Source organism: Amblyomma maculatum, chromosome 9 (assembly GCF_055883805.1).
Source record: "Amblyomma maculatum isolate TAMU_Amacu chromosome 9, ASM5588380v1, whole genome shotgun sequence".
NCBI lineage: Eukaryota > Metazoa > Arthropoda > Arachnida > Ixodida > Ixodidae > Amblyomma > Amblyomma maculatum.
Window position 1 is genome coordinate 73069790 of NC_139352.1, and position 14152 is coordinate 73083941.

Here is a 14152-nt window from a genome sequence, read left to right on the forward strand (position 1 = left end):
TCAAGCGCCGTAACCACTGTACCATCCCGACGGGGTACATGATCAGGATTCATAATCAGGATTCATAATCTAGTTGCGTTTAAGTCATTCTTGCGTCTGCACGTCCTTGGCTGCTATTAAGGCGATAGCCTTCAGTGGCACATGCTGTCGTGGACAAAATGTGTCCCGCTTTTGAGGCGTTCTGATTGGCCGAGGCGGGCTGCGTCCCTGCTATCTACAATGTTACACTTGAACGCGTGCTCTCTGAAAGGTGGCTGTTTCTGACCCTGCGGCGCTGAGACTGGTAGGTCAACGCTGCTTGCGGCGGGGGCTAGCCTGCCACCGAATTTTGCGGTGGCTGTCGCGTGGCGTGTCGCGTGTCGCGGGTTGAAATGTGGGATTGCAGATGGCAGGAACGCTAGACAAGAAGAGACCTCAGGCTTTTGCCTTTCACTACTTTAGTCGCTAAAGTCCCTCGTAATATTTTATATTCCTCTATCCTTGCTTATGACAAATCTCAAGCCACTGTTATTACTGTTATTAGTGCTTGATGGAAGTAACATATCCAGAAATATTTTTCGTGGGTGTCAAATGCCGTCGGCAAAAAAAAAAAAGCCTGAAAAGAAGGGGGAGGGCAGAGGTGAAGTGCAATGCTGCCTTGAGTATTATGACGTTGCAGTTAGGTTGAGTTTTATCGAATTATTGCAAAAAGCTTTTTTTCAATTAGTGCTCAGTAATAGTCGACGCCGGTACTTGATATCTACTTGTCCTTTTATATACATGTGAATAAAAATGGCGAAAATTTCACGGGTTCAACGCTGCTGAACCGAGTGTGGAGCGAAAGCTTTGGCTGCGTTGCATCGAACACAACCGGCGTTTAAGGTGGTGGTGGTAAATGCGTTTATTGCATCCAAATATGGGGGACACTTAAGCTCTACCTTTAAGGATATGACACGATAGCGTAGGCTACCAGCCCACATATAAAGCCCCGCTTTAACCAAGCCGTATGAACGTGCCTTAAGTGGCCTATAGGGTTAACGTGAATTCCAGGGTCCTGGCTGGCTGATTCTCACATAACCGTCCCATGTGAAACGAGAGACCCAAGTTGGCAGCTCCTACCACGGTGCCATGGTGCTACGGTAACAAGGTGACGGCTTGAAAACCTAGGGCAGTTTAGCTTTCGCTAAAGCATTATGGGGCACTTAAGCTCCACCTTTGAGGGTATGATGCGACAGCGTTTGCCACCCCGTATATAAAGACCAGCTTCAACTCTGCCGTATGAACGTATGAACGTACCTGCATGACCTGGTTATAACGTGCCTGACTGAGAATGCATGAGTCGTGGCAGGTTGATTCTGATATCACCCTCCCATATGAGAGGAGAGAACCGAATTGGTAGATCCTGCCAAACGTAATACCAGGAAGCCCTGCGTCAGTGCTCGGCCATGTCAGCTGCCAGCTTTTTTCGCTCACTACGCCAACGCTGACCATGACGCCAGATGACGATGACGCCAGAAAATAGCCTTGTGTTGGCAGCGGGGATGGTCGCCTTTTACCCTTTAAATCTGAGCTTGCTCACAAGGCTGCACTGGTGATAGTCTCTATCACTCATTTCACAAGGTAGCCTATTTAAGATCTCAATGTGTCCCTAGTATTAGAGTTAATTTAGCTGACGATGCAATGAAATATCTGGATTAGTTGGCTTGATTTATCGGCTTTAACGGCCCAAAAGTGATTTAGGCTATGGGAGACGCCGTAGTGGAGGACTCCGGAAATTTCGACCACCTGGGGTTCTTTAACGTGCGCTGACATCGCACAGCACACGGGCGTCTTGCTTTTCACCTCTGTCGAAAAGCGGCCGCCACGGCCTAGATTCGATCCCGCATCCTTGGGTACAGCAGTTGAGCGCCCTAACCATGCACTGCACCATGATGGGGCTGGCACAATGATCTATTACTTGAGCAACATCGGAAAAATAAGTAATGGCAGGAAATTCTCAAGTTTATTTTGCTAACTAAGATGTCTAAATTCTGGCCTGATAATGGTGCTCAGGGATATTTTATTGCGATAGCAATACTGCGCCATGTTTCGGTCCGTCGCGTCGTCCCGCGAAGGGCCATGTTTGACCTTGAACAACAGCCACGAATAAGAATAAGACAAAGAAGAAGAACACTCGGTCATCCACAGCTAATGTTTTTGCTCCACATTCGGTTCAGCAGCATTGAACCCTTTTCATTTATACTATGTGGGCTGGTAGCTTACGCTCTCGCGTCATGCTCTTAAAGGATGAGCTTAAGTGTCCCCAATAAAATAGCACCTTACACTGATAGGGCATGACAGGGGAATAATGTAGCAAGCAAAAGAAGCTTCCGCCGTTGCTATCGCAATTCAACTAGGGTTAACCAGAGTTAAACCACAACTAATGTTTTTTTGTAGGCGTTCCTGGTAAGTAATATATACAAGCATGTATGCGTCTCAGAAACATCGAGGACATACAGATTCAGAATGTGACGTAGCGCCACTTCTACTGCTTATTACGTACCACGCGCCGTCAGACCACATGCATATATTTTAGAGGGTGTCAGATGGCAGCAAGTGCAGCGTCGGTACTACCTTCTCATGCGCATGCGTGGGGCGCGGTACGAGGCAGAAGGTAGCGATTGTGGTGCGCGCTATGCTGAAGGTGTTTTTTATTGGCCTTTCACCTGAAGCGATGACTATAAAAGGATATTTGTCAATTTTATACTTGGCATCACAAATGTATTCATGTTTTTTCTTTTTGCTTTTCTTCTTCGGATGCGAACAGCGTGGCAACCTGCGCTTGTCTCGTTGCATCTCGACGGCCACCTTCGCCCAAGGAGCATCGACCTCCACACATTGTCTTCTTCTTAGGGGACGATATTGTGAGTAGCCGCCATTCAATCTGCCTTGAATTTGTAGAATAGCCTAGCACATACTGGTGGGCGAGTTGGTTCAATATGCTTGCAAAACGGCACCAAAATAGACACGGCAGACAAAGAAGAGACACGGGACCCTAACGGGATACCTACGTTCGTGTCCCGTCTCCTCTTCTCTGTCTACCTTGTATTTTTGGCGCCTCTTTGCAAGATGCTAGATTAGCCGAAATGTTGGCACTTTACAGTATTTTTTCAAGGAAAGTAATGGTCAAATATTCAAGAAGCCTAACTTGTTGGGCCAGTTAATGCATGGTACGTGGAAAAAGCCAGAGGAAAGGACTAGTTCACAGTACTACGCTGGAAACCAAATTTATGGTCAAATGCTTGTACTTCTCATGATCTTTTCATTTTTTTCATACCGGGACTTTCAACTGAGACTGCAAGTAATATTTAAGTATACGTTTTCTCAGATAAATAAGTATCTTTTCGAAGAGAAGTACCGCTTGCAGGGGCATATATCAGAAGTCAGATTAATGTTATTGATTATCAAATTGGTTATCTAAATTAAAACTACCGATACTCTGTCTGTTACTTTTAAGTGTGCCTGGTTCTAATTATATATATTTCTATGCGGTCGTTAGTGGCAGCCGATTTAGTTTTAGACATCCTAAAACGAAATTTGGTTCAGCACTGTTGCGAATCAAAATTTAGCTTTCCTGCAGCACATCAAACATTAATGGCATTACAGAAACGTGCATGCAACCACACCGACAAGAACGTCACTCGGTGACACATTTGTCAAGAGGTCTTCTTTGTCCCAGTATGGTTGTACAATAATAACTGGTGGGCGAGTTGGTCTGACATATCCAGTGAAGCAGCGCTGTGTTTCTCCCTTTCTTCCTCTGGCCTTGTGCCGTAGCGCTGCTTCACTAGATTGCCAGTATGGTTGCTGCCCTCTGCTCTAGTCTCCAGCGGATGTAATATCGACACTCATTATGTAAACCATTAACAAAACATTAATCCACCAGGGTAACACACAATTCGCCACTTACTGTCATCAGATGGCTGTAGTGGGCGCATGTCATGAGTGCTGGAAGTTGCTGTGTAGACGTGTACTTGTTTCTCTTTTCAAGACGTCTGGAACACGCAGGGCTGGAACGACGTGAGTTTCCATGGCTCGCCTCAGATCCCCACTCCAAACATAGATGCTCTGGCGGCCTCGGGAGTCATTCTGAGTAGACACTACTCAGCGCCAACATGCACGCCCTCCAGGACGGCCCTCATGACGTCATACTACCCGTCGCGCACGAGTGAGCCTCTCTTCTTTTGTGGCTAAGTCACCCTGTGCGAGATTTTTCCATTTGAAATGTGGCTTCTTGACTTTCGCCTTCCACACTGGCAAATTACGCACCGAGACTTACTGATTGGAATAGAATTCAGAGCGAAACCAATTTATTGTTTGATAAACCACTCCATGTATATAGAGGGATCGCATGACATGCAGGATGAAGTAGCAAATGCAGTACAGTAGGCAATGTACGATAAATAGAGAAGCCAGTAATTATTACACTTTGAAGCCACTCATGAAAGCAGTCGCTGATTGAAACATCCAGGCCCTGTACTGAGGACTGCGCCAGTTATGGACGACTCTATCAATGACCTTTGGGACTGAATACAATTTTCTACCACCACAGCGAAGAAGTGACAGCGGCAGCGAAGCTTTACTGACCTAACCATAAGCCAAACCCGTTAGCGCTGTGTCGTGTAGGTACGTTGCTCTTTGTGTTGATACAACGAAAAAAAAAGAGAGAAGAAATTCAGCTCAGTCTGCTTTGAGATCGATGTCGGTTAATATGGGAAGGTTACAAGAGTATTGAATTCGAATTTTTTTGTAGTTTCTAGCGGTATTACACTCAGACTAGGTGACGTTCTTGGGTGGTCACTTGAAGGTCGACGGGAGATCTCGTGATTCTATCGCGGTTGAAGACGGTCATGAATCATAATTTTCTTCAAACAATGGGAAGCAGTAATCTTTCTTAATATTCACTGTTGTCTACCGCATGGTGAAATAATGAAAATGTAGGGGGAAGCTTCTCGAAAAAAGTATAGATTCAGAAGAGGCTTTGGTAATGAACGAGCTTGTGTGTGAAGTTTCTCAATATCATTGGTGACGAGAGCAAAGCTCACCAAAGAATTTAAAGAAGTCGTTTACTACATGCGTAAATATGCCTACCAATTACTTTTTCATAAACCTTGATTATGGCCCACTAAATAGTTTCATTAATGAATGCGTCCATTTTTAATATCCGACACACTGACATGTGAGATAAAGAAAAGAGACGAAGTGGCCCGCGAAGGTCCCCAGCAGCGTTTACATGAACCCTCTAAGCGGTTCTCGACCCGATAACTCAACTCAACCCGCTTCTATCGGGTCCACGCAAAACGCCTCACGACGAGGAGAAAATATCAGCGCGGTCCCCTCCTATTGTGGTAACCCCGTCGCTAGTTTCCGACGCGCGCAGCCGCACGCGCGCTCACGCGCCAAATATGTGGCTGGTTGGTTGGTTGCACAACTTTTATTTCCATCGGAAATGGGCGTCCTCTTTCCCGCCCCCGACACGCCTGCCGGGGAAGTAGGGGAGTCGTGCGCCCGCGGATTAGATAGAGGCTGACAGGTAGCCTTTGGCTTGTTGCGGCCTCTTCCACCAGATGGAGCAGATCGGAGCGTCAGCGCTCGCGATGCTTGCGTCAGGTGCCGCGCGCATGCGCAGACCGGCTTTGGCTGACGCACGCGATGACGTTGGCGCTGCAGCGCATGATGCGTGTGTGCTTGGAGACGGGGCTTTAAGTGTATGTGGCAATAGCGTAGGCTACCAGCCCACATATAAAGCCCCTTTAAACAAGCCGTATGAATGTGCCTTAGTGGCCTATAGGAGTAACGTCAATGCAAATGACCTGGCAAGCTGATTCTCATATCACCATTCCATATGAATGATGGGCTGATGAGTTATGTGTGACTCTGGGGCACGACACTTCCGGGTGTCAATCCCCCTCTCCATCTGACAACGGCAAAGGGGAGCTCCGGGTTGGCAGCTCCTGGCAAACGTAACGTTAGGCAACCCTACATCCAATCAAGTTGCGGCCATATGTAAGCTGCCAGCTACCATCTGTCAGCGCCACGCTCGTGATTTTTCACCCACAAGCCCACCGATGTCAGCGACGGATGTCCGGTGAACGGTGTCTTTAACGCTATCACGATAAAAAATTCACATTAACTCCTAACAACATTATGCGTTTTCCGGTGCCTAGCATTAGGCACTGTTGATGCCTTCCCATCGAGTTTTATGTCATGCTTTCAGGGCTGCGTTTGCGGACCCCTACATGTCTGTTTGCCTACAACAAGACAGCTCTTCGGCTCATTTAGCATGTGGTTATGTCTCCTTAACATATGGCCACGTAGCTGTTTAGGCCCGTAACTAGAAGGTTGGTTTTAATGGGAGTTGACCCAGAAGGCATCGCAGAGCAGGTCAAGAGCACCGAGAGACGGTCGGCACCCAACTTCATCTTCGCATCGAACGTCACGAGGCCACTTCCGCGTCTTCCCGCACCGCACCGTCCATCTGGCGGAAGATGCCGCAGCAAGCCAAGGGCTACCTGCCATCCTCTAATCCGCGGGCGCACGATTCCCCTTCTTCCTCGGCCCGCGTGCTGGGGACGGGGAAGAGGACACTCATTTCCGATGGAAATAAAAGTTGTGCAACCGACCGACCGACCGCGTCTTCGATTCGGTGCACGAGACTCGCGATGAGCAGCCGCCGAACGGCTGCTGTTGCACACGCTGCATTACACTCTCTTAGGTAAAATAACATTGACTCGATTAATTCGAAAGAAAAGCAAAGTAAAGAAGAAGCATGCGCTAAGGCGGTGCGCTAATCTTCTAGGGCTGCTCTCGCGAAAAGCACGGCTTCATAGGCATGACGTAGACCACATCGGGTTTCTGCTGGAGACGCTTAGAAGAAAAGCCGTCCGAAAGCACTTCGTACGTGACGTCACTAAGCTGACAGAGCACTTTGAACTGGTCAAAGTACTGCTTCAAAAGTTTCTCGGATAGTCCACGATGTCGGATCGGAGTCCAGAGCCATACTCTGTCTTCCGATTCGAAAGTCTACACGGTGGCGGTGATTGTAACGCTAGGCGACTCGGCCTTGCTGGTTTCGGATGTGTGCTCTCGCCAGCTGTCGCGCTTCTTCTGCGCGCTGAGTAAATTACTTGGCGCCAACTTCGAGGTCACGGCCGTCATGGGCAACACCACTTCCAGAATTGTTGAAACTTCGCGGCCATACAATACGGAGAAGGACGTCATTTGTGTTGTTTCCTGCTGCACCGTGTTGTACGCGAATGTGACGTACGGCAGAACGTCATCCGAAGACCTATGTTGAACATCAATGTATATGTACATCATGTAGGCGAGAGTTTTACTCAGACGTTCTGCTAAGCCATTAGTCTGTGGATGGTAGGCGGTTGTCCTGCGATGGGTCGTGCCGCTCAGCTGCATGACAGATTCCAGCAGCTTGGCAGTGAAAGCAGTGCCTCGGTCCATTTTATAACTGTCGGGGCGCCGTGCCTCGGGATGATGTGTTCGATGAAAAATTTCGCTACCTCGATTGCCGTGCCGCGCTGGAGGGCCTTTGTTTCAGCGTAACGCGTGAGGTAATCTGTAGCAACGATTATCCACCTTGCCCGAAGCAGAATTAGGAAAACGACCCAACAGATCCATGCGGGCGGTGGCTGTGATTCGAAAAGAAATTGATCCGCGAGGTAGTTAGCGAAGAGCTCAAGTTCAATATTGGCTCGCCTAATCCGACTGCCGCTGCTGTCCCTGAAACCGTGCTCGAAGAGATCCGCCAAACATTTTCAGCACCGGAATAGCTGTGGGAGCCACGTTCAATCAGCTACGCAGCAGCCCTTCGTCGGCCCCCGGTGCCTCCCTCTAGAAGTTGTTTTATGAGGAGACCATAGCTACGCCTCTTAACGACGTAGCTGCGGCCACCCGAGGGCTTGAAAACCTACCACAGTGTATAGCTTTCGCTACAAAAGAGACCAGTGGCTGTACCCAAGTAGATGGCACTGAACGATAATAAGATCTGGCTGCTCAAATTAAGTCCCAGCTTTTGCAATGGCTTCTCCAAATACCGTCTTCTCATCATGGTGACAAAGAGGCAAAACAGCAAGATAGCTCGGCTCGATACAGTCCGTACATGCAGAGGCAGTGACGCCACCATAGAGACTCCCCTCCAAACATCCATCAACACTATTGACACCTATGTGAAGGAGAGATGCCTATCTGCTCACCGTCTAAATCTCAACTCTTCCTCTATCGACCCAAATCTACTCATCTTGATAGCCCACCTATCACTCTGACACTCGGTATACACAACCAATTCCCCTAGTAACTCAAATAAGAGTGCTAGGAACGATTCTCTTCTCCCATGGGGCCCATGGGGTGTAAGCATGGGGATGGAGCAGTCCAGACTCATGCTCAACAAACTACCGGCTCATCCGTCGTGTAGCACATCGGAAAACAGGCCTTCACGAAAGAAATACACTTCGTCTAACTTAAGCATACGCTATTAGTAGAGTCGCATAAGCTCTTCCATACCACATAAAAAAAAAAAAAAAGAAAAACTACAGGTGGAAAGAGCCTGATTTCTCTTGCCATGCGGTGAAGTAGTTCCTGGTTTTCGTGAGGCACCCAACTAAGACTGCTGCACACTGGCTGTAAATGCCGGGTATACATTTTGGACATGCGGCGGAACTTCGAAAATTGCCTTTTCATGGAATAAAATCACCCGGACTCTGAGTCAAAGCTCAATAGTGAACAGCTGGAGCCGTTTTTGGATAATTATCACCACTAAACGGTGTCAGATAACAAAACCGAGAATATTTGACTTACTGGAAGTATTTTGATGACAAAAATGTGATGTTAATGTTGCATTACAGCGGGTAGCAGGATTTTTTCAAGCGCGGCCGCCACGTCTTCTTTGCCACAGTACATGCGCATTAGTTCTCAAAAAGGTCCATCAAAAATCAGAACGTCGCCAGAGCGGGAAAATTTAAAGTAGTTCTACGTGCTAAGACCAGTCCCAGGATGGCGCTGGGTGCACGAGAAACAATTCCAACATGTCGAAATCGACGATTTAAAGCATCGATAACCGGTGAAATGGTAGTAATTAGCTATCTCAGGTGGTCTTTAACATAATGTTGTAGCTTATGACGGTAGGCTCACTTGCATATCGCGATGACAAAGGCGTAAATAAAAGCTTGCTGATTAAGCGAATAGCCAGATGAATGGCCACGAGCGATGTTCTTCAAAGGAAGGCGGTAAACGAGAGCCAAACAAGAGCTTCTTCTGATCACAGCTCATGCGTTTGGTCTTTCAATTAAATGGGTACCTAATTTGGCGTGGGTCCATAATGTGTAATTTCTTATGAGCGCCGATACTACCTTTACTACCGAAACCTACACAACGGTATGCACATGCATTTCATGGCGCTACAGTACACAACTTGATATGAACCGGAAAATAAATATTGGCGGACCCTCAACAGTCGCCTTAAGAGTAGACGCGAAGCTTCTTTAATACCCCTTTTCATTTCTCGAATATTTATATTTTTGTTTAGGTTGCTTTTCGAAGAAAGTAAGGAGCAGTATCTGTGTCACTTTACAGTGAGCACCTGCACTCATCTGAGGTACCTACGTCATCGGTTCAAGTCTTTATCTGAAACCAGCCCCTACCTTGAATATAGAGACGTATACTAGATGCAAAGCGAAATGGTATCGCAGAATAGCGACCTCCACATTATGAACGGTTGCGTCACAATTTTGATATGAGGTCACGTGCGCATTCTTCTTGGCGCGTTTTTCTCAATTCTGGGTTACAGCGACGGAGATGCCTTTTCGACCAAACGAGTCGCATATGCTTCGTGTGCAAAAAAGAAGAGCTAGCTCAGTACGTGTACCTATGGCGATGTTACTAACCGCCGCAGCGAGTGTCTGTACGTCATTGACTGCACTGATTACCTTGAGCTCGTTACGGGTGAACCATGCACGTAAGAAGAGTGATACCAGCTGCGAAGCAGCTGCACCTGAAGACTAGAAAGAACGTGCCCTAAATCATGGCTTTTTTTTTTTATTTCTACCCCAAGGCGCCTGCGCTGTAGACGCTTGCGCAGTCAGGAAATGTCGACTGGTGTACGAGTGAAGTGGAGGCAGCTGGTGCGTCTTTTACACAAGCGATTACAACACCTGCAGAGTCGCATTCCGGCAAATATCTCACCCCTGTACACTTGCAACGTGGATGAGGTAAAAGGAGAGGGTCTGGCGATGCCACACTTTGGGATGAAAGTGCGACAGTGGATACGTGGGTCTGGAGGCCATCTTTTGCGGTTGGCATTGCAGTTGCGATTGTACGGAAAGCCGTAGCGCCTACTTGTACGAGTCTTTAAACTTTTTGGTGTATGATATAGTGGCTTGTGGCTTGAGCAGTTTATTGTCATTTATGGTTATTCAAGGAATGAAGTAGTGTTGTACAGAAATATGTGCCGAAGTCATTACTGTATTGGGACCTCTTATCACGAATGCACATAGAAACATAAAATAAAAGCAGTCGGTCCATGGGTAAAATCGTTGGTCACCAACGAAGCATAAAGCTAACTCAAGGAGTAAAAAAGAAAATTTGCCTGTACAAGAAAGGGGCAAAAACAACATACCGAATAAAAGTGCTCGTTAGTCTAAAGGAGAAATATACTAAAAAGGTTTCAACACGCAACACATGATTAAAGGAGAAAAGGGGAGTTTTAACAGGAGGGCTATAGGAAAAAGTATGCATGCAAACGATGCGTATTTTACAATACTATAACACTATGAGATGGTTAAAAATGTATTGCTTAAATGATTTTCTGAATGATGATGCAAAGCATGATGATTTATTACAAAAGGGAAGCTCGCTCAATATTTTAAACATGGTAGAACTGATAGTTTACCATAGTTGGCACAAATGTTTGGAAGTAAAAGGTAATCTTATTTACATTGAAAAATCCACCAATGTTCGGATTGCTTGGATAATGTAGATGTAGATCATAATTTAGAGAAGACTGTGGTTATTTATGAGACTATACGCCGTTATGTTAAGCTATATGTTATGCGCACATTTATAGTTATGATATTTAGGGGTAGATATATAGCGGGTCTGTGTGAGCAGTGTACGCACTATGTGATATGATTTTAATCGCTTGTTGCGGGAGGTACTGAATACGCGAAAGGTGGAAATGCTACGCTAATCCACATGCAGCGATACAATTGATATGGTTATGAATAAAAGATTAATAAAGTGGGATAAATGTAGACTGTTGGAAGAAATGACATGCTTTCAAAAGCACTGTTATGCCGAAGGCCGATTTCTTTTCGCAAGTTTGAATGTTGAACTAAATATTAAAAAAGGGTAGAGTTCGATATCCAGAGAAATGCATCGGTCTGTGAGAAGTGTGGGAGTGAGAATTTAGGAATAAAAAGGAGCAATGGAGCGATGCTTGGTTGATGAAATAAAGTTCATAACTTTAGGTTTGGTTGGATTGATAACTAAGCAATCTATTAAGACGACGTCACTCATTTAAATTTTCTAGATCGCGTTTCGGTTGTGCGACTAATTCACTTGTTAGCTCATTGGATGAGAAAATTGTGGCGACGCTCTGTACGATGTGGAAGAGAAAAGAGATCAATAATATAGGTTAAAAATAGCAGCGGCACAAGATACTGACCCTGCGGAAACCCGATGCTAACTGTTCTAGTATAAAAACAAATATGTCTGATGCAAAAACTGTTTGTTGGTGATAAAGTAAACTACGAAACAGCGGCAATGATTGCCCATTAATTCCATAAGAAAGGAGCTACGATTAAGGGAATCAAATAACTTTGTAAATTCTATGAATACCAACCCTACCAGTTCGCTCTTATATATTTCATTCTTTATGTTTTGGATGCTATGAGGGAAAGCTTAGCTGAATATATATATATATATATATATATATATATATATATATATATATATATATATATATATATATATTACATTTAGGTGCAGATGAACGAAGACAGTTTATGCTTGCTTTGGTTTGTGGGACCTAACGTCTTGCGATTAAGGCTGTGGGATACACCACAGTGGACGTATTCAGAAACTTCGACCACCTGAAGTTCTTTAACGCGCAATAACATCGCACAGCACACGGGTGCCTTGCTTTTCTGCTTGAATCGAAAGGCGGCCGCCGTGGCCGGAATACGGACTACGATCCTGGATTCTTGGGCTTAGAAGTCGAGTGCCCTGGCAACTGTACCACCGCGACGGGGGTCGAACACAGTTTATTATTATTATTTTTTTTTACATTTCAGTACAAATGAACGAACACTCTTGTGACCTGTTCGATTGCAAATCGGTTTATACAAAAGGAAAGTCGCAGTATCTGCCACACTTCTCGGTCAACAGCTGAATCACGCAGTATGGTAAGGCTTGGTTTGGTTTGTGGGGTTTAACGTCTTAAAGCAACTCAGGCTATGAGAGACGCCGTAGTGGAGGACCCCGGAAATTTCGACCACCTGGGGTTTTTTAACGTGCACTGACATCGCACAGCACACAGGCGCTTAGCTTTTCTCCTCCACGGAAAAGCGGCTGCCGAGGCCGGGGTTCGATCCCGCACCTTTGGGGACAGTATGTCAAGCGCCCTTCATGCGCTTCATGCGTTTTAGCTGAAGAGGAAGCGGAGCGGCCATAGATGCACCCAGTGAAGGAGCAGGGATCTGCTACAGTCACGGACGCCGAGGTGGTAACAGGCAGTGTGGCACAAACGCGTGTTACTCTGGTCTGAGCAGTCTCGTGTCGCTCGCTCGCCTTGAACTTCATCGCAACCTTATCTTTGTAGGCTTCGAGTTTACTGAGAGCCGGTTAGAAAGAACCTCCTTTGGCTTCAGCTGTACGACCGCTTCTCCTCTTCACTGCTATGTCGCGTGACGCGCGTCGCCACCTTCTCTTTCTCCACTTCAAGTTTACCGAGAGAGAAAGTGAGTATGAGCGGATTCGGGCGCACATCGGCGAATGGATGGATGAATAGAAAAACTTTATTTTCGCCAGAGGGCATGTGTGGACGATTCCGTGTTAGGTGGCCATCAACCCATGACTGACGGCGACCTGGGTGGCCCACTCCACGGCCCTGGTCTGGGCGACCGGGTCTGAGCTGGCCAACACGGCCTCCCACTGCTCGAGGGAAGGATCACGCATAATATCCGCCGGTGGCAGTGCTGTGCTGCAGCTCCATAATATGTGGTCATAGGTTGCCAATTCCTGACACCATTTGCACTCCGGCTGAATGTCCGGGTAGATTTTGCTCAACACGTATGGGTTGAAGAAACATCTAGTCTGCAATCGTCGCCAGACGCATTCCTGCGTTCACCAATTGTTTGTCCGGGGATGGGTAAATCCTCCACACATCGGCGGAAGGTTCCCCCTTTCCTTTTTCTTGTTTTTCTATTTTACGAGGCAGCGGAGGTGGCTTAGCTACAGAGCCAGTAGCAGGCCCGTGCATTTTCTTTTCCTTCTTCCTTCAGTCGCAACGACAACACTTCGGCGGAATCTGTGATTGGGCGAGTTTGCTAAGCATTGAAATAGAGAAAATTAGAGGTGTTGGGGGAGGGGGGCGCTCAAGCTTCGCCCCAAAAGAAGACGCTATAGAGCCTTTTAACACCGTCTTATTATTCCTCAATTTCTTTTTTTTCTAGTTTGTTTTTGGGGAAAAAAGGTAATTGTCTATCCCACTTCTCTATGGGCACGTACACTAATCTGAGATGCGTATGTCATTGGTTCTAATCCCTATCGCAAACTAGTGACCAAGCTTCACTAGCAGGTGAATGCTAAACGGGGAACAAAATGGTACGACACCACCGGCAACGTTGCACAAAGAACGATTGCGTCACAATTTCGATACCAAATCACGTGGGTATTTTTTACAGGTCGCTTCTCGCAATTCTGGACTAAAAACCCTAATCTGTCTGTTGTGCGATGTCAGTGCACGTTAAAGATTCCCAGGTGGTCTAAATCGCTCCGGAGCTTTCTACTATGGCACTCCTTTCTTTCTTTGTGCTTTCACTCCCACCTTCCTCCCTTCCCTTACGGCGTGGTTCAGGTGTCCATGACAGGTACTGAGTAATTTACTCTTTAATTACTCTTTAAG

At 46.5% G+C, this 14152-nt stretch overlaps 1 protein-coding gene across 1 annotated transcript in view; it reads left to right on the plus strand.

Annotated features, from left to right (window-relative positions):
• The first annotated feature begins 1107 nt into the window (after nt 1–1107).
• The window catches only part of LOC146179419 (arylsulfatase B-like), a 32142-nt gene continuing 19097 nt past the window's right edge, over nt 1108–14152 (plus strand). Inside the window, exons 1-3 of the mRNA XM_084580189.1 lie at nt 1108–1118; nt 2786–2882; nt 4027–4186. Of these exons, the coding sequence (XP_084436315.1) occupies nt 1108–1118; nt 2786–2882; nt 4027–4186 (268 nt within the window). The remainder of the gene's footprint in view (nt 1119–2785; nt 2883–4026; nt 4187–14152) is intronic.